Source organism: Falco biarmicus, chromosome 10 (assembly GCF_023638135.1).
Source record: "Falco biarmicus isolate bFalBia1 chromosome 10, bFalBia1.pri, whole genome shotgun sequence".
NCBI classification, from domain to species: domain Eukaryota; kingdom Metazoa; phylum Chordata; class Aves; order Falconiformes; family Falconidae; genus Falco; species Falco biarmicus.
Genome location: NC_079297.1, coordinates 25,484,151 through 25,511,744, shown reverse-complemented (window position 1 = coordinate 25,511,744; position 27,594 = coordinate 25,484,151). Strand labels below are relative to the sequence as shown.

Here is a 27,594-nt window from a genome sequence, read left to right as displayed (position 1 = left end):
AACTATTTGATAACAACAACAACTTATAAAGTAATCAGGAGCAGAGAGAAGAGAAACATTCCTAGATATGTTAGAACTAAGTCTATGCATTGTACTGACATACAGGTTTATTAAAACAGTGATAATACACTAACTGCTTTCATGAAACCACATTTAAATAATAGCGTATTTCCTAGCCACAGGGAAGCCTATGAAGCAGATGTAAAAGGTGAACATTTCCTACTCCCATCAAAGAATAATCTGAATTCTGCTTTTTGACCACTATATAAAGTAACTGTGGTCTGTCCTGCACAGCCCAATCTGCTCAGGTTACAAGGCCTAAATTCACCGATCCCATGGCACCTTTACATCCCCTCCCCTCCCCATCTTATGGGCCAGATGGCATTAAATCCTGGGGACTGGTCTCTTTTCAAAGCCGCCACTTGAGCACAGGCCAAAATGATCTATCCCCATGGAATCAGGGAACTTCAATTTTACCTACAAAGTCTAATGATGGATAACAGTAAAATAGTGTTGCACTACAGAATTTCCTTTTTGAGGAATAACGTAAGCGATTGGAGATAAAAGAACACTGCCTACATATCAATCCCTAAACTTTGTTACTATATCCACCCCCAAAATGCTAATATTCTCCCCTGAAATATTAAAACTGACTTGCAAATTATTTGCCTTTCCAGGAAGAGAGACAGTATGCTATGTTTTAATGAAAACTTTTGGTCACGTTATTCTACAGGGTCAATCACATAAAGATGGTATAAATATAAATCTGAAGTAGCCAGTGACCTCTATAAATCCATGGACCAGAAATTTACATATTTTGCCAGTTCTTCAGCAGGCTGCTGAATGTTATTTGTATAAGCAAGAGATATAAAATTGTAACATAAATAAACACTGATGTTTTCTGGAAGCTAACCTAAATTCTTGGTATAGAATAAATACACTATCATTTGAATAAACCTTTGCTGTCCCTTAACATTTTTGCTTGCTGGTTTTGATAAAAATGGGTTACAAAAACTTTGGATAGAAAGATGCTCAACCATCAGCACAGTATCCTCATCATTAACAGTCCTGCAAATTGTAAGAATAGCATCTTTCCTATTTGGTCTTAATTTTGGAAAGATTAAAGTGATAGCTAGCAATTCAGTATTTGCTTAATGACACATCAATGTGTTGGTTTCAGCTCTTCTGAACAGGTTTGCTTTCTTAAAATCTAGTCTGTTTGCCCATGTTGATTTTGTTTTTGTTTTTAAAGTGTGTCAAAATATTCTCCTGGCTTAATGCAGTGTATCTTGGGAAATATTTTGCACAGTGAATTGCCACACCAAACAGACATTTGCTTATGTAGCATTGTTGCCATAGATCTGTATCTATCATGTATTTTCTAGTTTGCAGTGTTCAGCACATTAATGTCCAATCAAAGCTGACGTCAGCACACAGATAGTTGTGATGTATGGCATACTGACATAAACACACAAATCATGTTGCCCCATCTGGGCTTGAAAATTTAACAGAGCTCCAGATCTTCCTCCAGCCCCATACAAATCTACCTCCTGCTTCTGGCATAAACTTGGCAGCTCTGGAGGTGAGCCAGGACATGGTTAGGAGGGAAGCCAGGAATGGGGAGGTTCAGGGAAAGAGTTTGTTGGCAGCTAGAAGAGGTATTGTTTTAAATTACACTAAAAAATAATAAAAAAAACCCACCCAACCCAGTCCTGGAAAGTTTTCAGTCTTGCTAGATGTACTGCAGTTTTTCTAAATTAGTTAGTTCAGCCAAAATGTAATTATTCTAACAACATGGTAGCAACCCTGTTGTGCTGGTTGGGCTGGGCATCCATTCTATATCTTACTTTGTGCTCACTGTTTTAGACAGACATTTTCTTTTAAGCACAAACTTGCAATATTTGGGTTCAACAAAAGTGTACTTTCAAAACAATGTCTCCAGAAAATCCATGTAGCTAGCTGGGTGTGTAAATGGGAACTATACATATGGGTTTAACTAGCTTTTGGGAAGGGCAATTACGGAAAAAGATTGCTTTGTCCTACTAATTTATTTGCAGAATTTACATAGTTTGAGTAATTATTTGTGCATGTTTAAAAATACTTATTTACAAATAGAGCAGTTCAAAATATATCATCTCCTGTGTCTGAGTATAAAGTGTTCTACCAACACAAATATATGTATACCCTGTATACTCAAACATACATACTGAAATTAATGCTGTCTGTGTGTTTCACTGGATTGAGTTCTTAATGTACCACAATTTTACCATTACTACTATTAATCAAATCAATCTTGGTTCATCTGGATTCCATATTAGGAAAAATATCTATCTTTTCTACTCTGCTCTAATTTCTAGTTCTCCTCTGATTTCCTGTCAAAATTTTTCTAACACACAGGGATATGTCCTCCCATTTTTATTTTGTCGATTTCTAAACATATTAAAAACCTCACAAAATGTATGTAATAAAAATATTTAAATACTCAGTCCTTGTGCTGCATTAAGTAAAGAAAAGTCAAGGAATGGAAAATTTTCTCAGAATGCCTTCCATGTTTCTACATACTACATATAAACAATCTCAAAATTTAAAAGGAAAATAAGAGACTCATGTCAAAGATCTGTAATGAGATCCAACTAGCACTTGTATAAATACATTAAACTTTTGAATCACATGGGCTTTATATATTTGCATTTGTATTTTGATCAATGCATTGACATCATTTTAATGCCAATTTACATATTGAAAATAAGGTATTTTAAGACTATGCCTATTTTCAAAGAGGCCTGTATTTTGATAGAGGGCTATATTTGACTTCTGTACCTTTACATTCAGGTAATCTAATCACATCACTGATTTTATTTTAAAACATTTAATTAAGTTAATACATTGAATCCTAAAATGAGTTTCATTACCTAAAAACCTACTTACAAACTTACAACTACTAGCACTGGGACAAACTCCAGTTTAAATGGTGAGTTGCATACATTCCATGTGACAGCACAGAATTTAAAGATGCATTCAGTCACTTCCCCCCCCCCCCCCCCCAAGACCAGGTAAAACTATAATTGTGGGCAACAGTTCGTGGTGTTACCAACAGGTGAGTCCAGTAACCTGAACACTTCATTTGAAAGAAGGTCTCAACAATAAAGAGCAAACAAGCAAGTTCATGCAAAGTAATATGAACCTTATAAACTTAAAGCAAATTTTGGTGCGTGAACTTTCAAAAAAAGCTCATAAATCAGTTGTGCCTTTTTTTTGTTTCCGTTGCATTCTGTCATAAAGCCGAAGTAAGCTTAGCACTATAGCACAGGCAGCCACATTGGGGTATAATGTAACACTTGCGGGTTATTCAATAGATGAAATAATTCTTGATATTTTCTGAGAGATTATCACACAATGATGTGGTAATGATTTCACAATATAGAAATATTTACCGTTTTTCATTACTACTTAATCTTCAAAGGATTTTAAATTGAAAAGATAAATTATAAAGAACATGGCTTAAATATTTATCACCATTTGTTAATTAGGTACTGCTCAGAAAGTCACAGAATTACCCATGCCTTTTGTTTTGGTAAAAGAAGTTAGGTATTGGGCCCTTGTACTATTATTATAGAGAGATAGAGTTTGTGCACTTTTTCATTAGTCACAAATCCTGAAAATAAAAGATTAATAACTGCTCTGTCAAAAACTACTATATCAATAATTAACAAAGACTGTAAAGTATAAAATTCTATACTTATAGTCTGACTCCATGTTGACTAGCTCTGTTCTCAGTGCTTGCACACACCAAATCTACTAATTGAACTTTGAATTTAGGCTAAAATGAATGTACACTCAGACCAGTGGAATTTAAGATGAGCCACACTACATTAACAATGATTGGTACGTAGAAATCTGCACCAATATCACAAGAAAACTGAATAGAAGCGTGATGTCTTTGCTGGCTAAAACGTCCTAGAAATATACTTCAAGGATTTTCTACAAGTCACAATCCCTTCAGTGATGAGATACCCACATTTATGGATTCTGACTGATTGAACATCTTTTACCTTCGAAGAACCTTACTGACTGTAATAAAACTTAAGTATAAATATCCATTGATATGGCTGAAATTCCAAGCATTGATTCTGGTTATATACACATGTTAGCTAATTTCAAGAAATTAATAGTATCTCAATATTTTTATACAAGTTACAGAAGCAAAGAATGGACACGTAGTGAAGACATGAGCAGATAAATTAGATGCAACGCACCCGTAAAAATGGGAAGGGAGTAACAAAGCATCTGTTGGCCAATATGTTACACAATATATTAACTCCAGATTTTGGTTGTTCTTTTAAAGTTGCTTTTAATAATGTTTGTCCTGATAGTCTACATAAACTCCAGAGTCTTTTAACTGTGAAACTAGTATTTTTGTTTCTTAAAAGCTCAAAACATCATTTGAGCCATGGTTTCCTTATCTTACACCTAAAACACTGTCACTGCTATAGGAACTCTGCAATGTTATTATCAAATATATCAGATGAAGGCAGATGACACAGTATTCAATTAAAAAATTCTGGATAAATTTTCAGGAAAAATCATCAGCCAGAAAATAAAAACTAAATATCACACACTAAAAAAAATAAATATCTTTGGATCTTCACTGAAGATGGATTACCTGGACTTGTCTATTACTTAAACTATAAAAGAATCCAATGTCAGCAAACCTTGACATCCTACAAAATAAAAAGCATGTCTGCTTCGCCATTGGAGGGAAGACCTAAAGGCCAACAGTGAAATAAGTGATGACTCAATACAGATAAAACAAGCAAGTCAATAACAGTTGCTGCTGTGGCCTACAAAAACGAGAGTGAGAACAAAAACTAAAGAAAGTTTAAATCAAACTTTCCATCTATTGATCTCGAAGTGCTTTACAAAAGACAGGCAAGTGTTGCATTCCTCATTTACAAGTCACGTAACAAGCACAAAGATGTCATGTGAGTTGTCCAAAGTCACAAGCCAGTCAACAGTGAGCTGGGAACCGAAGTCGGCCTTTCGTTGAAGCCCTATCTACCCCCTTTGCTTAAGGCTTAGTTTAGGAGGCTGCATCTATGGCTTTGGGGTACCAGGAAAATATCTGGTGATATCATGAAGATGGTGTGGGAGTCAAAGAAAGCTGGGTGCTGCAAATCCTGTTATTATCTGGCTGAAAGAGGTGACAGATGTACAGGGTATTAAAAGGGTGACACTTTCTGAGCTGAATCCCTGTTCAGTGCTTTTCTTTTCTGACTATTTCTTTAGCATTCAGTAGCTGAAAGGACACGTGACTATGAATGGTTCTGGGGTGTGGGGCTCTTGCATGAGTCCTGCTGCAGTAGGTAGATGAAATAAGTCTGATCAGGTCCTTCTCCAGTGAAGAGTGAGGAGCTGGGAAGAAACTAGTACAAGATCTGGGCTGAGATGAGCCCAGCATCTCCCCTGAACACTACGTGGTCCTTATTAATGAGATTGTCTCATTGTTATAAAAGAATGTATCTGGAAAATTCTATGTTATTATTTGTCTTTAAGTATCACAAAAATAAAATGACGATTTGAACAGATTTGGTTTAAGAATTAAACACATGTAATATTAATGCTAGAAGTTGGTCACAGTGTCTTATAAAATACAGATGCAAAATAGACTGAAAGAATGAGTCATATTACAAAAGAGACATAACAAAACTGCTGAAATTTATGTATTTGAGACCTACTGGCTTAACTAAAATCCTATGACTCCATTGGGGATTATTCATTATAAGAAAAATGTTTAGGAGTTTCTTTTGTTGCCATTTTGCCTGAAAAAAATGTCATTGCAGTTTGTGTACCAATTCAGAAAGGCTAACTATTGCTGCAACTTTCATTCTTTAAACAGCAAATTGCATTTTATTCACAGGTGACCAAAAAGATCCTCCACTATTTTTTCAATTAATAGTACGCAAATATCAAAAGGAACATCTAACCGGCGTTGGTAATCAAGTGGCAAGATTATGAAATATAAAATCATTTAAAAAACTAATTCCTTATTCAGTACAAAATTATAGGCTGTCATCAGGAGCAGGCTGGCAAAGCTGGGTCCAGATGGGAAACTGGCTGGGCAATAAGAAGAGGTAGGGTGGAAATGATGGGTAGGCTGGAAACGATGGGAACCTAAGGAAAGACATGACTGCTCCCTCTGCTGGCAAGGTTCTCACCTGCTTTAATTTTTAACTAATGAGTAGGCATTTCTTTAATTATTTAGGATCTAGCCAATAAATAATGCAGTATGTTCCTTCCTCAGTCTGTTGCTGTGTGTTTGCACATTTTTGAACTTATGGTGCCCTATTTCACTAGAATAATTTGCCACAGAATTAAGGCTCAGATGGATATCTAATGGTAGAGTTACTGGCTTTATATTTTAATTGTTCATAAAATGAAAGGCAAGATTAAGCTTTTTAACCTTGAAAATATTCTATTTTACAAAGTTTACACATTTCATGTTTAATTTAAATATTTTGTAATATTACGATAAATTGCTCATCATACTGTAACAAGAACCCTTTTATGTAGCAGTAAGATACTATAAAATGAAACATTTTGCAGTACAAACATACTAAATTACACGTCATACCAAAAAAGTGCCATTCTTCCATGAGTAAAATTCATGACCAGAGAATTCAGCGATAATGTTTGCATTAAAACTTAATTAAAAGACGAAGATAAGTCATTCATTACTTGATTTGTGATATAAATTAATAGCTGCAGTAAGAACATTTAGAAAAAATCTGTTCTAGGATTTTGGCCTACAACCAGAAACTCCCAGAACAGGAGGGATCAGCTTTTTTTGCCCACTGTTCTCATCTGAATCCTGGCTGAAAAGCTACTCCAGCTCCCAGCTTTCCAGAAGGCTCCATCCCAGGAATCCTCGCCTGCCATTTGGTTTGCTGATTTTAATCTCACAGGACTTTCTTACAGTGGCTCCACTATGCTGAACTGGCACTTGCTCCTAGAAGTGAGTTATTATTAAACTTGTAGGTCAATTGTGGCACTAACAACTCTTTGGAAGCTTTCAGCCACGGTGTACAATTTACTGGTCTAATTAAATATTAATTCTAAGTGTTACATTCTGTGGCTAAGAGCTTTTATTTTCCATCATCAGCCTGGAAGAGAAAGAGGTTACAAGGCTAATTTAATCTTCTTTTTTTTCCCTAGCATTAAAGCTTAACTACACAGGCACAAAAACATCATTAAAGATGCAGTATTCCTTTTTATTATGATTATATTGTAATTAATAGAGCAGGTCTAAACAAAAAGATGTAAAATTACATTCTGAAATTTCAAGGTTTTTAAACAACACCAAAAGTTCATATAAAAATGTTTCTAAGCTAACACTGCACAGAAATTCAATATTCAGCTACATGAAATTCATTTAAGATGGGAAATACATATGCAATAATTTAAATATAAAATAATTTTACACAAAATTATTGTTCTTTGCTCTGAAATACAACAGACAACAGATAAACCCCATATTTAATGCTAGATTCACAGGGCATTTTTTTCAACTACTTGTACTTATCTGAAAAAAATGGTATTGCTTCAGAAAAACAATACCACCTTCCGTTTTATAACAGAATTACTGGCTTAAAGCAGATAACTACTTTGTCCTGCATTATTTAAAGTCACTCTTCTAATCTTTACTTATCAGTGTCCAAATGGGCTCAATACATGAGCCTCTTCCCTTCTGCTTCCATAACAGTTGTGTCCATGTCTGGACACTGGGCATTATATTAACTACTTAGTCCAGTAGCCAAAAGATTCCATATGCTTGAACAGATGACTATCTCCATACTGTGATGGGATATTTAACTGTTTAGGTCTAATATTGCAGTTGAAAGATTTAGTTCTACATCTTACCTAATTCTTTAAAGTTTTCCTAGGCGTATTTTCAGATTATATACATAAAATGTAAAATAAAATTGTGATGTTGCACATACTTATTAACTTGTAAAGTTTAATGTATTAGTTTTAGAAAAGTGATTTTTTTGATTAAAAGATAGTGTGTTGATGAGACGGTGATAAGGTTGTATATATAGAATGTCCTTCTAAAAAGTAAAAATTATTAAAATGAGAAGGCTTTCCTAAGCATGCAATTTTAACATACAATGTGACTGTTAATCATAATACAGCTAACTCAATTAACACGTGGGTACAAAAATATGCTTCAGATGTATATTGCATTTGTTTTTGAAATGGGGCATTGTTACCAAATCAGAAGTGGCAGAGCTGGAATACAGCCTGTTGGCAGCCATAAACTTATTTTATGAAACAACAATTTTTTTTCTATTTCTTCTGCAACTCGATTAGCAAACACTATCAACAACACTAATAGAAATTGGAAAAAAAATACTACCCCACAATTTAAATTTTAAATTGTATACTTCTGTGACCTTTCTACTCGGTCATAATTTTTAAAATGACTTTATGAATGTCTAGAATATCCAAACCAGAGTATTCGTATCTGAAAACTATGTGGATAAGCCAAGAATTCCTGTCATAAACTCATGACTCTCAATATTTCTTTGTATGGTTGTTAAGGTGTATTTCTCACATACAACAAAAAGCAACATACAACATTAAAAGGCAAGTAAAAAACCATCAATACAGAAAAACATGAAGACCATTTCATATTTGTAGCTCCTATTTTACAGAGAATTTCAAAAGCTTGCTTAACTATGATACAGAAACTACATGACATTTTACCTCAATATAAATTTGTGTGCAGTGGCTACCTCATCAAATACATTTGAAGGATATTCAGCATTTTACAATTGTGAACTCTCAGAAGTTAAGAGTTCTAAGGCAGGCAATCACTCTTAGCTCTTGTCATAGGAATAAAGATTTCAAACTGTGAGAAATTCACAAGCTATAGGAGTTCACATCTTATAATCCTATATTAGCAATGGATTCTAAGGCATTCTATTGCTTGACTTCGAGTTTAGCTGCTAAATTACTCAGTGTGAACACAAAAGGCTATGGATGTGAAAAGGTTTGTTTCTGAATTTTTCTACACTGAAACATACAGTAACTTATGCACTTCAGTGAATTCAAAGCATCAAAACATTAATATTGTAGGAAATTAATTTTTTAACGTACTGGATGAAATAATGAAAATACCTTGCTAAACAGAACTTCAGACTCTGAGGACAGGTTCTGTAACAAAACAAGACTTATTCATACTGACTTTTCATTAGTCAATTAATTTCCCTTGGTACACACTGACTAATATGGTTGTTAGTCCTCACCAGTAATAGGGCTTCAAGTTCAAAATAAACAATGGTTTTAACACAAGTGTTACACTTTCTCCTAGTGAAAATAATAATCTACTCAATAAAGTATTACTTAAGTGATACAAAATTGGGAGGAACAGGGACAGAATTACAAACATTATTTAGTATTTTGGGGTAAAGATGTTTTTGGATTTACCAATGATTTCTAGTAATTAAAGAAAAAGAAAAAATACAATAGGAAAATATTTTAAATTATAATTTAGAGCTTTTGGAAGTATAAATCAGTGTGACATGAAAGTTCTTTAAGTCACACTCCTGTAGCACAAGATTTTTTTTTTTTTTTAAATTAGGTATCAAAATGCATGGATTATCAACATACAGAAAAAGAGTCCTTATTTGTTTTTGGACTTTTGTTTTCGACATAAGGAAATAATATTCCTTAATTTTGGAAAGCGTAAAAAGAAATGAAATCCCCCTTCAGTCTGCCCTCCTTGATCAATGCTAGATTTTTAAAATGGGAGTAATTTTCCCTTTTCAAATGCACCATCTGATTTCATAGGCACAATCCATCTTGGTAGAAAGACCTGAAAAATAACCTTCCATCAACTATTTTAATCATACTTGTAAGTATCTCAATATTTATTACCTGACAGTATAAGAGTATGCTCAATCAGTAGAAAATATCAATCAAGTAAAACTTGTCACACATCACCTGAATAAAATTCATAATTGGATAAGTTTTTAGTGTCATTTTCTTGAAATCCTGTTCCAGAATAATGTCCTATTTTTGTGGTTGAAAAAAGAGATTTTTATTTTTCCTTCATGCACTGTTTGCACTAGAATTTTCATCAATAAAACACAAGGAATGTGTTCTTTAGTGGACTACAATTTCTTCAAATTACTCTGAAAAAACCCTGTAGACAACCAGATTTTCTGTAAATTTGTGTCTTTTATCACAATATAGCCTCACAGAAGACTGTGAAGACATTCAGTGTCCCATCAAACTGGGTGAATGAGCATCATCTTTGGATAGATGCAATTCAAAGTTATCAAATCCAAGACAATGAATAGCTAGAATAATGAAAGAGCCACATTGGTGGATGTGTACCACAGAGGGAAAAGCATCAAGAAAAAAAATCACTGTCTAATGTTCAGTAGTCATCAAAGAGACAAAGCAGACATTAGAATGTAGGAAACGTGAACAATCATAGCATGACTGTGTTATGTTACTGTAATAAAGTAAAATATGATTAAAAGAAAAGTGACTGTTTAAAAACATAAATGAGGCAGCATGAGAAAAAATACAAAACAATCAGAATACAGAAAAGATAAAATAGGCAGCCTCATCTTATTGTCTCATCAGCCAAGAACAAAGATATAATTTATGAAAAGTAAAGGCAAAATCAAACTTTCTGAAAAAGAAATAAACCAGGTAGATTTAATTTGTGGAACTCCCAGTCACTTGTGAGGTATTTGGCAAAATATATTAAAGAAAAAAATCCCAAACTATATATATATATATAATATATATATTCCACATATATATATATGCATTATTCATACACTACATATAAAAATATAACTAGTCTGGGTTGGAAAGACTTTGTCCTTATTGAAAATCAGTACTACCAACTGTACGTTTTATTTCTTCACTGGAGTAACTAGTACTGGGGGCTGACAAAGGCAAGATGCGGTATGAGTCACTACTAAAAATCTAGTTTCTCAAGAGAAAGCAGGTAAAAAAGAAACCATTTTTCTGCATATGTAATGCAGGAAAAAACTTGATTAAAATGTGATTTTGAACTCACATTTACCTTCATGGAAATTATTCATGTGAAGAATTTACGTGTAGACTGCTTAATACAGTTGGGAGGCAAAAGTTAACAGAAAATACAGAAATAGTAGTTCAGGGAACAAATGTGGAATTTAGCACATCTTCAGAAAAAAGTGTGCATTTTCTGTGCCTTCAGTGTATTGACTAAGATTCAACAGAGAAAGCATATGCTAGAACTTACTCTGATCAAATTAAATATATATAGAGAAATGCACTTGGAAAAAAAAAATCCCCTTCTCTTATTCTTTCAGAAAGAAAAGATATTTTCTTCACTTTTTTAATCCAGCAAGGAACCTCAGCAACAGAATGGTGAGTAGCTGGGTTGTGAGAATGTGAGCAGCTGCTGTTATTATAACTAAAGGTCTGCCTACGGCTTGAGCCTGAGAGACCACATGTTCGGCTGTCCTCTCATCTTGCCATCCTCACCAATTAACTATTAACATGGAGGGCTGTACACATGCTCTCAGGGGCTCTTTAACAGGCTTCTTGGAGAGTGGAACAACTACACAGCAGGGCTCTGGGAACTGAGTAATGTGGGGTATAAGGAACCCTCAGCAGCTTTGCTCCTCCTAATGACAGTTTTCCCCATAGTTTAGTGCTTAAAGAAGGATACATGAAATTTAACAATTTCAAAAAAAATAATTAACGCTCTCATTTGTTTAAGGCTACTAAGCAAAGATTCTGGAAATAATATCTCTTTCTGTTTAACTCAAAATACTCTAGCACTTACTGTAAAACAATTCGGTTAAAATCTAAAAATCAGTTATTTAAAAAATGAGATATAATTTCAATCCTAACTCCATGGGAATTGATTTATATGGAATTTATAAACATAAACCCCAAATCAACTAAGTTTACAACAAACAAAAAACTTTGCCCTTCAGTTTGTTTCTCAGAGATGTTTCTGGACTTCTCTAAAATCTGATCATACCTTTTACTGACATAATATATATATAAAAAAAGACTACAATGAAACCAATTGTATGTCCCAATTATGGACAGGTAATTCCAACGCGTAAAAAGAAGGATGCTTATTTTACATTCACAAATTCTATTCATTGCATTAAAATCTAATGTCAATCTTTTTGAAGGCAAACTGCCCTCTAATATTTAAAAACAGCAAAGTAAGGAGATGGAGGCTTGTACTGCAAGAGGAATATTCATAGACTTTTGACTGCAATGGTAAAAATAGAAAATTGTTTCGTTTCTTTATTTTTGAAGCAGAAAGTGCATCAGGGTATCTAGATAAAAAACATTTGCAGGTATTCAAACACCTTTACAAAATGCAATACTCAAGTGAGAGTCATGTACTTACCTAAAACAGGATTTAATCTAACGATAAACTCATCTTCTATGAAAACATTTTGCATAATATGAGGTTTTATCCAGTACTTTTTTACTATAATCAAATCAAATGAATATCTAAAATTATAGGTTCTCTGTTCATTGTGAATTATAATTTTGCTTTTGTAAGTTACATTACCACTTGCAGAAAAAAAAGACTATCTGCATTTTTCCTTTTGCTAAAAAAGTTTATTTCCAGAAGACACATTTAAGTCTCCATATACCCTCAGTGCTGTTAGCAGCTTCTGATTTTGCAGTTGGGAAAATTACTCTGATACCATAACTGGGTTGCTCCTGGTTCCAATACAAGGGGATATTTGAATTAAAGAGTAAACCAGTATCTTGCAGTTCCTGGCACACATCATCATAACATCACACATCATCATAATGAGCATGACAGATTAAGACAGTGGACTGAAATTTCTGGAATCAAAACTCTAAACAGTGTTCTGAAGGCAGTGGAAAAGTATGTAGGGATGTTGTAAAAGAAATAAATTAAGAAGAGATTACTAGCACGATTCTGTTTTTTTAATAGTTTCTGAAATTTTGTTAGTTTTTCAAAAAAGACTAAGACCCACATAAAGCATAATTGTCTTAAGATGGTTTTACACTTAGGTCTTTGTAGATTTTGCAGCATGATTGTCCCACACAAGTACAGAAACACTACAGTGAAGTTATGTTTAACTTTGCTGTTTGAACAAAAAGTTTTCAAAATGTCCAGATTTGCATGTATTTTCTTACCATGAATTTTAAATTTTTGCTAACTGATGTGTCAGCTATGAAATGTAGCAAAGACAGCATTCCTACCTGGATAAGGTGAGCAGGCACTGTGATGATGCAGGCTGACAAAGATTTTCTGAGGAGGCCACGGAGAACATACAGAAATTTTGTAAGGCTATGAATATCTTCAGGAGTATCACTGCTACAGATGTCATCACCCCACAACATGGAACCCAGACTCTGAATTCCTATCCGCAAAATATTCTTTTGTTTTTTCTATTGAAAAGAAAAGCACCACTTGTTATTTTTTAAACTTTAAGAGGAAAATGGCATGCAACGTATTTTAAAACTACAATTTATAGAATTCATGTCCATAATAATTACATATTTTATGTAATCATAGCTTAATCTCAGATGATCTTATAAAAATTACAAATGGAATGACATTTTTTTCACTGACTGGGTATCATGCTATGTCAGATAAACAAGCACAATGTAAGTGACAGCATGGAAATACTGAAAACTACTAATCTGCATTTTGCAACCCGCTAAATGTATGTATATTCTGACACAAAAGGCAGTAATACTATGATTTTTCATGTCCTTTCTTTTCTCCATCACTGCCTTGAAAACCATGCAAAAAAAATAGATCTTTTCTCTCAGCTTTAAACTGGTCTGCTGGAAGGGGCTGAGTGTAATCAAATACAACTTTTGCCTCTGTTTTCAACTTTCTGCTGTGTTACTTTCATAACCTGACTATTCTGTTTGCTTCAGCTTCACTTTTTCTGCTACTTCTAAATGAACAAGGTCATTTGTGGCCTACCAATGCATGGCCCTTTCACTGTTTTAGAAGTCTGTAAGTATCATCTACATTCCTGTCAACTCCTTCCAACTAACGAAAGAAGGTTTACCCACAGGTATGGAGAAACAGTCTCTGATGGAGGCATCAGCAGATTGTCTCTTAAGGACTACATCTTTCTGAAAGTCCTTGACATGAGTGTTTCTAGATCTGCTTTAGTTAGCTACCGGGCACTAGAATCTAAGCTGTTTTGACATGTAAAATCCTAAACAGCCTTGTGTGTTACCTAGCTAAAGTGTTTGCTGCCCTGCAGAATGCTGGCAGAAGAGCATCCAGCCGTGGCAGTGGCTGATAAAGCTCCTTTTCTGAAGGGGCAGATTCTGAAGCCAGAGTGGTAATTTGTTTACGCAAAGTAAAATGTCATCTCTCATGATGACAGATCTCATTTCTGCTTATTTGATTGACCCTTCCTGGTGATCTTTAAGAAGTATTTTAGGTATATTTACTATCAGCTGAGAGAGAGACAATAAGCACCCTTGTTGAAAGACTTCCTGTACAAGGTGATCAAAGATACATTTCTAGAGTTTAGGGTTCATACTTAAAGGTCAGCTTTATATATATATATCTCTACATACTAGTTTAGCTAGACAAAAGTTTCCAGGTACTTTTCATTACAGTAAAATGCTTTGATAAACTGTAGATACTCATCTCTACCAGCTGGAATGAACAGTAACTCTCAAGCACAAAACACTGCGCAGCTGCTCTGGAAATCCAGATGAAAGGTTTTGCCAAGACAAGAGGCTACTTTTATAAATACTTCTTTCTCCATATTGGGTAGACAGAGCCCAAGTTGTGATACACAGTTGGTACCACATGGCTCTGCATTTATCCAACCCCTGTGGGTTACACAGTGAGATGACCTGCCAATTCGCTTACAATCTTTGTGAAAGTGGTATGTTTTAACTCTGGCAGATTCTTTAGTCTCCAGCTTTGCAGGCTTTTAGGCTTTACTTATGTAAAGTTAACTTTTTACACTACAGTATGAAGATCTGGATAATAGTACAGGGTAATACGACACAACCTGACTTCTCTGTATATTTGTTAGGTTTGGATGTTCTAAATTTTAAAGAATAGGAAAAATATTAGCTAGTCTAATATTCTTTAGTGACTTCTAAACAGGGCAGATTCATGCATTTCGTGATGTGTGTTTAAGTATTAGTACTAAATCAGGCATTTAAGAAAACTACTTTATCAAGATATAATGGATATGACCATGCAGAGAAAGTGTTCTGGTATTTCAAAATTTCAAAGCAACATACATAAAACTTACAGAAACTTTTCTAATGAGAAAAAAAAATACATTTTCTTATGAAAAACATCCACAAGAACAAACAGAGAAAAAACTGTATCAGGGTATCAGTTCTCTTATTGAATAAAGGATGACAAATGCTTGTTTCACAATATTAAATCATAAGAATTGTAAAAGATAAAGCTGTTCAAACACCAGAGGATATCAGATGTATTTATTTTGGCTGGCCAGTAACAGAATTTCTACCAGTATAATTCGGTCAGGCCCACAAGGCCCTGACAAATGGCTTATTCCATGACTGAAATATATAGAAAGTGTTAAGTCTAATATTCTGTAATAAGCCTGCAGTAAAGAGTAGGATAAAAAATTTTTATATACCACTACATCTTTTATACTTTCATTAGTTTGGAAGTTAGTTTTTTTTTTTTACCTTTTGCATATAATTTTTGTAACAATGTTTGCTTTGGCAGCAAGAATTCTGATTATGAAGAATTAAAAAATCCAACAAAAAAACAATCCTTCCCAACTTCCAGGGTAATAAAGTCACCCAACTTGAACTCCAAAGTATACCAAAGAAATGTTAAGGAAATATAGTTGCCTATGAAAGTTCTGTTGCCAAACATGAAAAACCCATAATATTCTGAAACAAAAAAGTGCTGTTCTGTACAACTTAAACCATGCTCAAATTATAAAGGGCTCATGCTCAATGATCAGCAGCAAAGAGTTTCTCTGAGGTTTCTGAAAGATGTAAAACACACTCGTATTTCTAGGTTATAGATCATTCAGACCTTGCATTTGCAAACAGATCTTGGCAAAGGTGTTCTGGTCAGTGTGAACAAACAGGTAATGCTTTGATTAACTTCAACCACACTTTTTGGTAGCCTAATACCTCAAACCAGAATTATTGTCCTAAGGCGCACAAAGTCATGCAGGACAGTCAAGTATCAATCTATGTGGGCCAACAGCAAACGGTCCCATCAAACTAATGTTAACTAATCATACTAGGTCCTAGAGATGCCTGACCAATTTTTCAGAGGTCTACTAAACCTCTAAAAGTAGTTTTCACTAATTTTGCTAACTGTGTTAAACCTCTGTCAGCTGGGGTGAGTCACATTCTGATCATTTTTCTCCAGACCCCTCATCAAATACTCGTAAAAAGGAGTAGTAAGTCTAAGTATCATTGGGATACTAATGTGAAAGTAGCCAAAAATATCTGAAAGTTTTAACAGTCAAGTTAAACTTTTCCTTTGAATCCAGATTAAACAAGGAACACATTTCTAGACCTCAACAGTCTAGAGATTTTGGAAGGATTATACTTCACAGTACACAGAATTCAGAATTAGTGGCATCAACTTCTGTCATCCACAGACAGTGACTAACTGATCTACTTAAAGTCAGTAAGTAAATCTCTTGAAAGTTCAGTACCTCCCTGCTACATTTTGGTCCTTGCAGTTTTCTCTGAACCTCATGAAAGCCACTGCCAATAGGACCTACCCAAAATGGAAAGCATTATTTGGGAGAGATGAGCATACATGCACATACTTCTCAGAAGCTTGTATTATTATTATATACAGGAAAGGACACAGGTCCAGAAGAATACAAGCTGGTCCTTACTCTACAGTCTTCACATCTGGCTTCTAAAAAAGTACTCTTGAAGGCTTAGTAAATAGAAGGGGATATGGAGTAGCAGAGAGGTTAATTTATCAGAGATTTGGATGATAAAAGGTTACAAGGCATGTTCTGGGCCATAACTACATTCAACTCTGGACGTAATTTTTAAGAAGTGTGTATTACATGTTGCTTCTAAATGTATGTAACTTGAGTGTACAAAGAAGGATGATGCATGGGGAAAAGAGGAATCTTAAAAGAAAGTAACAGAAACCAATCCAGGAAATCATATGCATTATCTCCCTTGAAACAGAAACAACTACACAAGTGCTAATGGATTTCTAGATGGATAAACTGGCCTGAAAAAAGACTCTTTTTCTAACTTTTAAAGCTTCACCTCAGAAACTTATATATGTCATTTAGCAAACATATACTGAGTTGAAGTTCTGGTTTTGCTTTATTAACACTACCAAGACATTCTGAAACAATGAACAAGTACAGAAAATAACTATCCATATCTTTAATTTTTCCCTGCTTGCAAGGAACCCCCCAAAATACCAACCTTCATTTTCTTTTACATGTAAAAAAATATTCAGGAATATACAAAGAAAAATAAGAAACACCAGCCTAATCTCTTCAGTAGGAGGTTGTTTGCTGGCTGAAGGCTGGCAGGGTGTTTGTTTCTCTCAGCGCTGCTCCTTGCAGCCAGCAAGCTCTCGGGCTTCCACAGGACCTGTCACCGTGCGGGAGGAGCATCCCTGTGCACGGTGCCTTACCGTAGGATGACATGCCTGTTGCCATGGCTACCACAGCAAGTGGGGAGAGGTGCCTGTCAGGGACCAATATACTTCTCTAGACTGGCACTGCCACCAAAGGGAAGGCAAGCTCTCCCATAAATCTCAGCAGACTAAACACCAAACACAAATAACCTAAATTTACACACAAGTGTTCTGCGCAGGTAACATTGCTAAAACATACTCTTAGACACAAAAAATATACACTCCAACATTATCTTCCCTGCAAAAATGATTTCTAAGATATTCAACTGGTAATAGTACACAGTCTCATATTATATTCTCTGAGGCTCTCCAGCACCTATACTAATTAACTTCTAACACCGTAACATTTCCATCATACAACAATAAAGATAACCACCTATCAATTAAACATATACATATATATAATATATTAGTTTAGTTCCATCTACTCCAAGGGACTCGCATATTACTGAATATGACAAAGAATAATACATAGGGCACTGTTCAAATTAGAAAAGGGCTTCCCGCCTATATTGTTATGCTTAAAATGTTTCTGATTACCCACAGTATGATTTATGAAGAGTACAGAAATCTTCAGAAGTCCTGTACGCTGTTTTGCTTTGTAAGTTGAAAAAGCATTCTTATTTCTTTACTTGTGTTTCAATGCTCACTATATAAAGATGCACACCATTTGATTCATTAAAAAATTCACTCCGGTTAAGCCAATGGTGAAAAAATCTGGAAGTTTAAGATTTAATGTTCAGTCACAAAAGTCTTGAACACATTATGGCTAGAGCAACTTTGGAAAAAAATACTATAAGGGAAAATGTGTTTTCCTTAATTAGATTATATTTGACAATCCATTTATTAGCTAATTGCACATAATATGCATTTTATTGATGCTGGCTTACAGTTTTTTTCTCGCACAGTCTGTGTATCTGTAACAGGTAAAAACTCCAAATGCACATTAAAATATGAACCCCACTATTTGCTTGTTCACTTTAGCAATGATTAGAAACATCTTGGTCCTTGTTACTTTTTCCAAGACCTCCTTGTGCCACCCTTGAAAATTCAGAAAACAACATTAGTTACAGGATTACAGAAGAGTATGAGGGACTTCAGTACCTGGGCATCAGAGCCATCAAACCCTTCCTGGTAAATGATCCTCTGAATGGACTGAAGCAGCCTTGTGTAAGCACTGTTCATATTACTGTTGGTAAGAAGAAATAGTTTAGTAACACATTTTAATACTCTCCTATATATGTTTCTAACAGCTGTATTAAAAATAAATATAAGTAGACACAGCTTTCAGTTTGGAAGGGTCATATAGAAAAAAGGTGTTGTAGAAATAAAAAGCCAAGCATCTTTGAATAAAGTTGACATTATAAGCAGTTGTGATTGCTTAATGCCAACTAGTTCAGTGCTCAGACATTTAGTGAAAGCTAAAATCTCCAGGGATTAAGATAACTTAATTATGTCAGGCTCACTTACATCTAGAAGATTAATGATTTAACGTATCAACTTAAAGTTGAAACCAGCACACTACTAATCTTCTATAACTGACAAAGATCTACCCAATTGTTATTCCAAGTATACCTAATCAATGCCCTGATGGACACAGTTGACTTTCTATTACTGCAAATTTTCATACATACAACTGCTATGATAATCAAAACCAACAAAAGACAAAAAAAGACAATATTTTCACAATTAAAAAGTTCACATAGCTAATTTTGTTTTTTAGTATTTTTTCTGATACCACACCAGAGCATAAGATACATCCTGCTACGCTATTTTGTATCCATAGAGGTGTTATTACTGCTTCATTTGCAAGACAGCATAATTGTGAGGTAGAATCTATTTTATGTATTATTTAGAAAATACAACAAAATAAAAATAAAAAAGAGCAGCAAACCAGTGGCTAAAAATGGGTTTAAGCAGACTTAAAACCAAATGAAAGTTCAGCAAATTGTTTTGTCGAAGTCTTAGAAGATCCAGTTCCTGCATGTCCAAAGCATTTCTTCAGATATGCTCGTGCTCTCCAGTCTGCAGGCTAACGCATACAAAGGATGGAAAGTCCTAATCTTTACTTTAAAAAAGCAAGCCAGTTGTTCACTTCTGAAGAACATATACTGTTCTCTTAAATCTCATAGAACATACTGCCTTGTGTGTCTGGACTTGATGTAGGTTCCTCACTGCAGCTGCGAGTTTAAGCCGTTCTATCTTTTCTAGCTTTGGCATTTCCTTCCAGTCTTACTAATTACCATCATGCATTGTGGATTCAAATCTTTTTGTGTACTTCAGAAATATGGCAGATTGTTTCAAAAAATTTGCCTCTAAAAATATTCTTACTTGCTCCACTCATTTTATATGCCTGGTCTAATAACAGCCCTGGTTGAAAGGGACCTTGAAAGATCACCTGGTCCAGACATGAATGAAGCTATTCCCATTACTTCAGTAAGAGTCAGAAATATTATCCAAATGTATTTTAGTAATGAATGCCTAAATAAACCCAAATAAATTTGCTTTCATACATTTGCACGTACAACAACGTTTCTGAGCAGCACTTGAGTTACAAACCTGTCTTTTCTACCATTGGTTTAACTCAGAATTCTATATTTCTTTCAAGAAAACAGTATCAACCCAACCCCGATCCCCTCAATGATATATTTAAGTTATAAACATCTACAATCAAAAGTCATATAGTCATAATAAAGTTGAGTTTTGCAATACTCAATGTCAGAAAACATTAAGAGATGACCTTTCTCAGATATGAATAAAAGGGAAAGCTTCCAAATTAAACTCCATTTATTTGTTGTCAGATTTCGTGCCCTAGAAGGCTACTGGTTAAACTGATGTACCTTCATAATTTAATACTATGAAATTCACAGCTGAAAACAACTGGCAACGTGACATATAATGTGTAAAGTCTGCCTTGCTATACAAAAAAAAGCATCTCAAACAAAAGAAGGAGTAAATTTTGCTTATGAAGTCAATTACTTTCCTAGCATTTAGTTGCAAAAGGAATGGCTGTGTAAAATGTTATAACTATACTGTCTAGCAGGTGGCAGTTTACAGGGCAGGTGGAAGGGAAGAGGGCTTTAGCCTCCATGCTAACCAAAATGTCTTCTCTTTCCATGTCGTCACATTACTGCAACACACACACCACCCTTGTTGCTTGCACAGTGCTGCAATTTCTCCCCAGTTTTGCCAGAGCTGCAGAGAATTTGCAACACTTCACAATAACCAGAAGCATTCATGTATCCTTTTGGATATCCCTTTGTCCTTTTGCAAAAGATAGAAACTGCTGCTCACCAATATTAGGAAGGAGTTTGCAACTATCGTATAGCCACAGCCACCGGAACACAGTATGTGCAATAAGAAAAGATGACTGCGGTCTTTGTTACCACACACTAGCATTTTCAAGCTTGTGTATCTACCACTTTGCTTATGAGTATCACCATGCTATCTACAGGGATGCCAGAGAATATACTACAATCACAACACACTTCAATTCCTGATTTATTACTAACTTGCTTTTAGAAGTTAGGGGATAAAAAATATAAAATACCTAAAGCATCAGCAGAATTAAACAGTCCCAAAATTAAAACAAGCAAATAAAAGAGATCTCTAATTAATCCATCAGAAAAAGATTTGCAGCAAAGAAAGAATTAAAGCAAATAATGTGATGCATATGGATTTTTTAAAACCTAAAAATAGCTGCTCTTCTACTTCTTGCTAAAGTATTAATGGTTTATTTGAATTTGAACCATGCTGTGTAAATAAATATTGTGGAAACAGTATTTCTAAAACCAAGTTGCATTACCCTTCTGGCAATGTTTGTCATAATATTTAAGGAAGGAAATAAGGTATTTCTTATTTTCTAATTTCAAGTCTTTTTTTTTTGGCTTTGTTACTAACCACCATTTAATTCTGATAATGAGTTTAAACAATTCCTTCTTTACTCTTTTTTTTTTTTTTGTTTAGCAATTTAGTAATGGATAAAGCAGGAGCTGGCAAGAAGGTATCCTGGTTACAATGGAGCCTCTGACTTCTCTGTTGATAGTTTCTAAGCAGTTAAAAAAGGTTAAGTTATCAAGGGTATGACAAATAGCCTTATTATGTATAAGGAGACCCCATTAGGGAAGACAGTCAAACCTGTTCTAAATTTATCAGTAAATCTAGACTCTAGATAAACGTGTTCTTTTTCCAAAAAAGTAAAACTTGCGGTAAAACTTACAAGTATTATTGAAAAACTAGTTCCCTTGTTTATCAAACTTTCTCTTCTGGTAATTGCAACTGAACAATAAGGATAGAAGTAGAGGAGTAAAAAGTAAACTTTTTCTGTGATGCACGGAGTTATCACAGAGGATATTTCTGTCTTCCTGTTAAGTACCAGCATTAGCAATGCAATGAAAAGGACACCAGAATATCCTAGCAACAGCAACAGGAAAACAGTGCTGTCAACTGCACAACCTCATTGACCTGGTCCTAGCATTAGGGCCAGGACATAACTGCCCTTCACTAACATAAAAAATAATGAGATAAGGAGAAGGTTTATGCCTTCTTTTGGCACCGAACAGCTAGTCCCATTTACTGCTTCCTTTAGAACAGATATCCCAATCTGTTTTGAATTAATACTTATCATGGGGCAATGGACTTCTATCTGTCTTGAGTGGTTATCCAAAAGGGGACCCTGTAACCTAATTTAGCCATCAGGTACCAGAACTACAGGAAGAAGAGCAAACACAGTACTCCTCATCTCCCCCCCTCAAAAAGCAGATACACATCCATGCATACAAAAACACAGGAAAGATAAGAAAGATTGATCCAAACTTTAAAGGTGAACAAATCATGCACATAACCTCCAAATCTGATCTTTAATTGCAAAATAAAAGGCCAGTCAATAACTTAGTTCTGCCTAATCAGTCGAAGAATCTCCTTTCTTTGCAAGTCCATAAAGAAGCCAAGTGCTTGTATGGATAGGAAGAGGGACATGTGTATAGACATACATGATTTCTAAAAATGACCAAGAGTTTCTGGCCCAAATGAAGCCTTTATATCTCTGATCCCACAAGGAAAGCACTTTAATTACCTTGCAATAGACATTAGCTACAATTATGGAGACAGTTCACTCACTGAAGAACAGTTTAAATAAAATATGTTCCTTAATGTGACGCTAGAGAATTAGGAGCACCAAGATGATTTGGTGAGGGGTCTACAGAACAAACCTTATGAGGAGCAGCTGCGGGAACTGGGGTTATTTAGTCTGGAGAAAAGGAGGCTGCGGAGAGACCTTAACACTTTCTACAACTACCTGAACGAAGGCTGTAGCAAACTGGGTGTTGGTCTCTTTTCCCAAGTAACAAGTGATAGGTCAAGAGGAAATGGCCCTACGTTGCATCAGGGGAGGTTTAGATTGGATATTAGGAAATATTTGTTGACCAAAAGGTTGTCAAGCACTGGAACAGGCTGCCCAGGGAAGTGGTTGGGTCACCATCCCTGGAGGTTTTTAAAAGCCATGTAGATGTGGCACACAGGGACAGGGTTTAGTGGTGGACTTGGCAGTGCCAGGTTAACAGCTCGACCTAATGATCTTAAAGGTCCTTCCCAACCTAAACAATTCTATGAGTTGGTTCTTTTTACAAATATATGGCTCTTATGACACAAAACATTATGACAAAGGACCTTGCTTATTAAAAGAAGCAGCACTGGTTTTCCAACAATTGTAAAATATATGCTCCCTATACTCACTGTTCCTGTTAGAGGCGTATTAGCTATACAGGAAAACGTGGTACATTACTTGTCTTGTATATTTTCTGCTTTAACTGCATGATCTGATTTTTGCTGTTACATCCCTGAGTGGTGAAAGGAAAGGAGTGCAAAGGATAGTTTTGTTGCCCACCCCTTCCGAAAGAAGGGTGGGGGAAGAAAACAGTTCCAAATGTCAAGGAGGAAAAATGAAACCTAAGACCTCCAAAGCTAGTCACCCACTACTTGAAAAAGAAAAGGAAAAGTAAGGCTAGTCAACAAGGTGAATGCTAGGTGCATCTAACAAGTTAGAGATTAAGTACATTCTTTGAGGAACATTGATTACATACAAAAGTAGCAGGTCTCTATCAGGAAAACCCAAAAAGGACAATAATGAGGGAATGCCTTATTCATATCAGTACTATGATAATTTAATCAAAAAAGTGCAATAAAACGTATATATATATATATTGAGCATCTAAAATCTTTTTTTACAATTACCAGCTCATCATGGCAGAATATATAGCTTATGACCTCAATGTGGAATGTGTATGTTGGGTTAGATACACTTCCCACAATGACTACATAATTTAAGGTGCCTCTTCAATGGCTGTAGTTACAGGACGATAACAATTTATTTCAGCCTGAACTTAAACCATGCTGTGCTCTGCTGCATTACAAATATTTAGAATGGCTCACGTTAGCTAAAATAAGGTGGAAACATTTTGAGAAGATGGAAGAGTTTTTCTTTTTTTGTCCCTGTATTTCCTAAATTTTTGCGACTTCTAATACAATAAAGAGGTATCATCAATCAACAATACCATTTACCTACAGAAAATTATATATTAGGCAAAACTATCAGTTTCCACTTCTTCCTCAACCTCTGCATGAGTGACAAAAGCAAAACATTCTTAGATTTAAAAAAAAAAAAGGCAAAACCATCACTAATTTTAATCTGCACTCCTACATGATTTAACAGAAAATTTCATTTAGCAGTATCTATACTGATACATAACTTGCAAAGTATACCCTTTAGAAAGTAATGAAATCTTTCACAAACATCCCATAATACATAGCCTATTAATGTAAATTATTTCAATAATAAACTATCCCCTTTCTTTAAAGTGCCTCCTTATTTTTGAAGGATTTGTCAGCTTTCAGTGTTAACACATTTTCTGTCAATCTTCTTTTGAGAAATTACATTGAAAAATCATACTCTTAGATATTTTCTGAATTTCAAGTCATATTTGTAACATTTTTCTTAGTTCCTTCCAGGCTATCAGTACTTTTTTTGAGGTACCGTCTACCTAATAGATTATAGAGATTTCACAGTGCTATAGAGGTAACTGGCATTACACGACCAGGTGGTTTTCTGGCGATGCACCTCAGACTGCAGTCTGAGAACCTTACATCTAAGAAATTACATCCTCAAAGTGGAGACTTGTAAAGTTGCCATGTCCATGCTCCTAGTTCACTGTAACAGCAAAAGAGGTTAGCTCAGGCTCTCAGTGGGACCTTCAGGCAATCAAAGATGAGAACTAATACAAATTGTTGACTTCTATTGGAAGGGTTAACTGTAACTATCATATTATTTTCTTTCAAATCATTGTCTAGTTAATCAAGAGAACAGAAATTTTTACTATTCTATTTACTTCTATTGAGGTTAGCTTAGAAGCCAGAAGCATTGTATTGATTTTCCAAACAGTAATGTCAACAAAATAATAACCTTTCCCTCTCCTTTTTATAAACTTTATTTAATGACATCATCCTGACAGGATTGTGAGCTCATTTTAATTCCTTGAGAAAGGAATGCTTCATTCAGAGTTTAATCACAATATTTGTAAAAAATACAGTACAAGCCCATTGGGTTTCTGTAAACTTATACATGTTTTGGGAGCAGCGCAATAATTGGTAACGTTCATACTTAGTTTTGTACTTAATACACTAAGACTAATGTGTATTAAAGAATCATAGAAGATTGGGATGAAAAGGACCTCAGGAGGTCTGACAGATATTTACCTAACTCGCCCTTAGAAATTTTCAGTGATGGAGATTCTACAATACTCCCAACTTGTGTCTGCAAGGAAACTTCTTCCCATGCTAATCATTAGAAAAAATACCTCATTTCCAGCCCATATTTCTACTGCTGCAGTTTACTGTAGCCCGTTACTGCTTGTCCTACCTTCAGCACACATCAGTTACCACCATCTGCATGTCAATTTTTAATGTGCTTCAAGACTTTCCTTAGATATGTCCAAGAACTTCCACTCTTCCCTCACAGGCCACAGATCCCAGTTCTCGATGCATACCCGTTTTCACAACCTTTTTTAGCTGATCCAGAGTTCTCTTGAACGATTCCATCACAAACTGGGCAGCCTTGTTATGGCTGAGAAGAACAGAAATACTTTGCTGCACATCTTTCACATTAAGCTCCATGCTTTTCAAATTATGCTGTTTGGTAGCATTAATCACTCAACACTGCTAATATATGCTATGTTCAAGACACTTTATAACTTCAGATCTTCTTCTGGAGACCTGCTAGACTATTTTATTTGTTCAATTAATTATTCCTACTAGTATGATATTTGACATGTCTTCACTCAATTCCATACAGTTTATTCCAGATCACTGACCTAAATCTTCTTAAATTCTACTTCTATTATCTAATCTGCATGCAATTATTCCTTAGTCTTTTTTCCAAATTTGACATTACGACTGCAAGAAAGATACCCATTACTCAGGATACATATCAAGCCAAATTAGTACTAGATTATTACCAGACCCGACGCTGGGATAAAGCCTGGTACTTCACTCAGGTTCAACTGTGACTCAGTGACAGCTTATTTAGAAGATAAGGATTTAACAATCAACATGACAAAAAGAAAGCCGTCAAACCAGGCTGTGTTCCTCCTTTGACATTATAACAGACTTTATCAATGGAGAGTATCTCCTGTTTCATTTTAGAGCTTTTTGACTTTATCCCAGTTGAATACCCATAAGCAAACAAAGGAAACATACTGGGTGAAACCACCCTAGAAGCTCAAAAATAGAATATATTATTTTTTCTGGTAATTTTTGGAGCACGCATGTTATCCCACAGATGTCTTCACCTTCTCTCCTTAAAGACAGGGATTTCTTTGGCCTTTTTGACTTTGTGGAACTCTGACAATTCTATATGTTTTACTGATGGACTTCATTAGGTCCCAGTTTGAAAACATTTATGTATTTTCTAACCTTGTCTTGCTTTATGCAAATTGGGTGGTCCAATTTGCTGATACTAACTGTGCTAGGTGCACATCAGTTTGGGGACTGGGGTAATGGGAGGAAGAGCTTTTCTCCACTTCCATCATTTTTTAAGAACTCCAACTATACAATATTGATGAAGAAAAGTTGAAATTCCAGTTCACTTTATTTTTTAAATGTGTGTCAAAATTGAATGACTGTAATTATGGGAATCTTAAATCCTCCATTTCTCTACAGTTAAATTTTATTTCAGAGGCTGTAATCCTGAAAAATTCTTCCCATCTTGTCTTAACCTTGACCTGCTGCAGCAACCTTTTTAACAGAGGGAATCCAAAACCAGTGGTGCTTGTGGTCAGGAAAGACAACAATCAAAGTCAGAAGATGAATGATCTACTGTAAATGAAGAAAGAGATACAGCCCACTCTTCACAGTTCCCACAGATTTCTGCCTGAGAGTTCACTATTCCCAATGTGTTCTTTATTCCTCCCTGTCCCTTATCACTTTGCATTGTGTCTAAGAAAACTATATTTAGAATGGTGGTTGTCTGTTACTTTGGTGCCAGCCTTTACTCCCAACACCACAATTCTTTAATTTCCTCAGGAGAGGCCTCTTGAAAGAGACCCATGTGGGTGCAGGGAGAAGAAAGGGAGATAATCCTTCCAAAATCCATCTTTATTTGATCATGTTTCTCACTTCAGCACTCTGTGTTCTACCAATTTGCCAAGCAAATTAACTAAATCTAATCTTTCCATTAGATTAAAACTAAAAATAAGAATAGAATTCATATGGTAAGAATGATGAAGTTTTGTCAGGATAGCACACAAGGAAAATATCAGAGTTAAGTAAGGCTTATAAAATCAAATGCGTAAAAGTTAAAGTCCTCTTACTATACTATACATATGAGTTAATTTTATTTTAATGTAAAATGTAGAAATACT

At 35.0% G+C, this 27,594-nt stretch overlaps 1 protein-coding gene across 2 annotated transcripts in view; it reads right to left on the bottom strand.

Annotated features, from left to right (window-relative positions):
* ELP4 (elongator acetyltransferase complex subunit 4) overlaps positions 1-27,594 on the bottom strand; it is a 149,967-nt gene that overhangs the window by 84,693 nt on the left and 37,680 nt on the right. For both annotated transcript variants that reach the window (XM_056355089.1, XM_056355088.1), the window contains exons 6-7: positions 18,788-18,872; positions 13,276-13,464 (exon numbers count right to left, since the gene is read on the bottom strand). In XM_056355089.1, coding sequence (XP_056211064.1) covers positions 13,276-13,464; positions 18,788-18,872 — 274 coding nt within the window. The remainder of the gene's footprint in view (positions 1-13,275; positions 13,465-18,787; positions 18,873-27,594) is intronic.